At 56.0% G+C, this 3,701-nt stretch overlaps 1 protein-coding gene across 2 annotated transcripts in view; it reads right to left on the reverse strand.

Annotated features, from left to right (window-relative positions):
- Positions 1 to 3,368, reverse strand: part of ADCY8 (adenylate cyclase 8 (brain)) — a 123,462-nt gene extending 120,094 nt beyond the window's left edge. Inside the window, exon 1 of one of the 2 annotated variants that reach the window (XM_014965492.1) lies at positions 2,677 to 3,368. In XM_014965492.1, coding sequence (XP_014820978.1) covers positions 2,677 to 3,084 — 408 coding nt within the window. In that variant the 5' untranslated portion in view covers positions 3,085 to 3,368. The remainder of the gene's footprint in view (positions 1 to 2,676) is intronic. The other variant, XM_014965491.1, reaches the window with a different exon arrangement.
- Between the last annotated feature and the right edge of the window lie 333 nt (positions 3,369 to 3,701).

The raw sequence follows: 3,701 nt of genomic DNA on the forward strand, positions 1-3,701 counted from the left end.
TTTTTTTTTTTTTTTTTTTTTTTCCATTGTGTACTTTAGCTCCTGGGCTTGGTCCAGTGTAAGCAGCTGTCTGCATCCTGAGGCACAGCAAGATGGTCACAGATATTGCTACATAATCAAACAGTTCATTTACTCTTGTAAGGCTTCTCTGAAGGGGAAGATGCGGTATTTTTACCTCAGAAAATAAGCCCTGTGATAAAAGAGAGCCCTTTCCCTGCAAGATCAAGAAATCTGTGTTGTCCGAAAGATTTCCTATATAACCTTGATGGCACAGTCATTTAGATTCTCTGTGTTCACCTGTGAAGTAATAGTTATATACCCTTCATCAGCCATAAAAGCCTTTATTCTCTAACACTTGAAAGCACTCTGCAGTCCTAAGGAAAAAAAAAAAATAAAATATATATATATATAGGAGGAGAGGTGCAAGACTACAAAGTACCTCTCTCTGGGCGCCAGGTCCGGCCCCCCCAGCCCCTCGGCTGAGCGCTGGGGACACAGCGCCTGACTCCGGGAGGCGCGGAGGTTGCGCAGGGGCGGGAGGGGAGGGGGGAGGCGGCGGGCAGGCTCCCGCCGGGGCCGCTGGAGGGAGCCCCCGGGTCGCCTTAACAGCCGCGCAGCCACCGCGCAGCAGCCGCGGCGGGTTCAGCACCGCGGAGGCGGACAGCGCCCGGGCGGCCGCGCATCTGCCCGCGGTGGGGTCGTGGGGGCCGTTCCTTGCAGGGAGAGGGTCCCCGTCCCCGCTCCGAGCCCCCCCTCAATCGGGATGGGGAGAACACCCCGGGGTGGGGAGGGATCCGGCCTCTCCCAGAGGGGGCTGGAGGCAAAGGGCCGGAGCGGCGACTAATTAAAGGGACGTTAATTGGGCTCTGGGAAGGCGCGAGCCGGTGTAAATCAACACCGCCGTGCAGCAGGCTGTGTGGATCCCGCCGTTAAGAAGATTTATATCTGTAGCTGAGGAAGGCAATCATCTGTCTGGTGATCTGGCTCGTCGTGCACCGCTCAAAGGCGAGTTCATTCACACAACCGGCACCGCACCGGGGGCGGCAAAATGAAGCTTTTAGTGTCTCTCCCAAGAAACGCCTTTGTTAGGAATGTCTGTGGGAAACGTGTGTGTGTATGTGTGTGTGTGTGGAGCAGCTAAACAGTCCTGATACCTGTGCATAACGAGAGAGCAGCGCATTACTCATCACTCCAGGGCAGGACATGGAAGTCAATGAAGAAATCAACACAACTCGCACAGCTTTTGACCCAGCAGAGCACGGGAGCGGGGACACGGCGCGTGGCTGCGGTTCATTCATCAGCACATTACCGAGGGCTGGGGAACAACTCTGCACAGTCTAATTGTCACACGGCCGTAGGGCTCAGCCAGGCACAACGCACAGGGACGGCTTCACCCAAACCAGGGTGAGCCTGGGCTGGGAAGTGAGATCAAGGCAGCCCACAGCTAACAAGTGCGTGGAGGAATGGGATGGACAGGGGTGTCAGAAGGGGTAGGGTCTGAGGCAGGTAGATGTGTCCCAAGGACCATCATCATCAAAACTTTCAGGTGCAAGATCAGCCACCTCTCAGCTGCGCATCCCGGCATTCATCATGTAAACAACATGCCAGCGACACCACATTCCTCGGCACCCTCCCTCCTTTGGGGATTATCTGCCAGTACCTCCACCCCCTTCTCCCGGCTCCCTGGAGCTAGCCAAATGGAGAAGATAATCTGCTGTGAAATATTGGTAGCACAGAGCTGTGACAGTCTGGGAAGGGGAGGGGAAGGGAGCAGCACGAATCCCCGGGATTAATTTGCCCTAGAAAGGCAGTGTTTTCTTGCCTTGCACGGATGTCAGGAGTTTGGTGCGCTCTCACTTTCATGCAGAAGAAGCCAGGTGAGTGTGGAGTCAGATTAGTCCCAGTTTTAACTCCTCAGACCCATATCTTGCCCACTTCCTCTCAGCAGTTTGCACTGCACCACTCCCCCACGTAACTGATGCTCCGTCCTAGACATCACTTTTAAGGTTGCAGCACAATGTTTGCCCCATGACCACCAGCAGAAAAGGCATCTTGGTGCCCTCCAAAGACAGCCTAGGATCTCACACCAAGCCTCCAAGGGGAACTTTCCCTTGATTTCACTGGGGCATTGCTTTGCTCTCCTGGCAAAAGAGCAGCGTGCTTTGCTCCTGTTTTTCCATAGCTCAGACCAACCTGCACCGCGCATATGAAAGTACCAGTCCTCCCGGCAGATTCAGAGTTAAAAGGCATGAGCAAGTAAAATGAGACATGAGCAGTGGGTGAGTTTGGCCAAGACAGAGTCGTGTCATGCCATGGACCACTGCTGGAAGTAAGGGAGGGGAACGATAAATGACCCATCTGCCCCACTTGCCCCAGGAGCTCCTTTCCCCAAAGCTATTTCAAGGCACAACAGTGAAGTGAATGGAGAATGAGAAAGGACAGAGTGGTCAGGAAGTGCCCCCATCCCCAGCTTGAGGTGAAACCTTGGGACAGGCATGGGGGGAGCTGAGGAGGGGGAGAGGAGAAGGTTGCATTTTGCCTATGGTCTCCCCTCCAGGTAATGAACCTCTGAGCACCTGACTTAAAGGGAGAGGATCGCCTGGGACACCCCACACCTCCTCTCACCCAGAGTGGTGGGGCAAAAGGAAGGTTCCCACCCTTTCCTCACCACGGTACCTGGTTGAGGGAAGTCACAGCCAACCTGGGGATAACCAGCTGCATGACGAGCTGCAGGACAGAGGTGACCAGCCCAGCCAGGATGGCCCAGGTGAGTGGCAACGGGAGCATGCTGTAGGTTGCAAAAAGCGTGAAGAGCACATAGCCAATGCCGTCCCCAAGGAGGCCACAGCCCAGGCCGGCTGCCAGGATCTGCGTGGCCATGGCCACCCAAGTGACCACACCGCTGTACTGCAGGTAGGTGTACGAGGTCGTGTCCTTCCTGACCACCACTAAGGCACAGATCACCACCTCGATGCCGGTGAAGAAGCCCAAGAGGATGCCCTTAATGGGGTCCATGGGAGCAGATGCCAGGGTCAGGTGGAGGAACAGCAGGGTCAGCTTGGTCAGCACGTCCAGAATGTTCATGACCACCTCGGATTTGCGCCGCTGGCCCAAGAAGTAGCGCTGGTAAAGGCGCTCCAAGTCCCGAGACTTGAAGGAGTTGCGGAGAGTGGGGAAGATCACCCCGCGGTAGGTGTAGCCCCAGTTGAGGAAGAAGTCGGAGTTGCTGGGGGCGCAGTCCAGGGGCAGAAAGCCCAGGTCCCCGCTGCTGCTCGTGCGCTCCGGGAAGACTTTAGTGCCTCCGTTGTTGTGGCGCTCGCCACCCAAACTCCGGCCGGCCGACTGTCGCCGGAGGTGGTGGTGGTGGTGGTGGTGGTGGTGGTGCGGCGGGTTTGCACACCCCGGTGTGAAGTGCTCGGCAGGGCTGCAGCACGCTTTCACTGCTTGATTGATGTGTTAAGAGCATCTGAAAGCAAGGGAGAGTTTGCATTTCAAGTCATTCCTCACCTGCCCTCCCCCCCCAAGTGGGGTGAGAGCCCTGCCAGGGGTCTGTAAGAAGCCCCCGAGCCTGGGTAGGAGGCATTTCAAGCAAAAAATAATGAGAAAAAGAAAAAAAACATTGGGCCAGCCATCGGCTTTCGCTTCCCATCCTGCTTTCCAGTGGTTGAGCAGAGGTCTGGGGCTGGAGTGGTGGGTCCGAT

The sequence above is a fragment of the Calidris pugnax genome, unplaced genomic scaffold, assembly GCF_001431845.1.
Source record: "Calidris pugnax isolate Ruff unplaced genomic scaffold, ASM143184v1 scaffold41, whole genome shotgun sequence".
In the NCBI taxonomy this organism is placed as follows: Eukaryota; Metazoa; Chordata; class Aves; order Charadriiformes; family Scolopacidae; genus Calidris; species Calidris pugnax.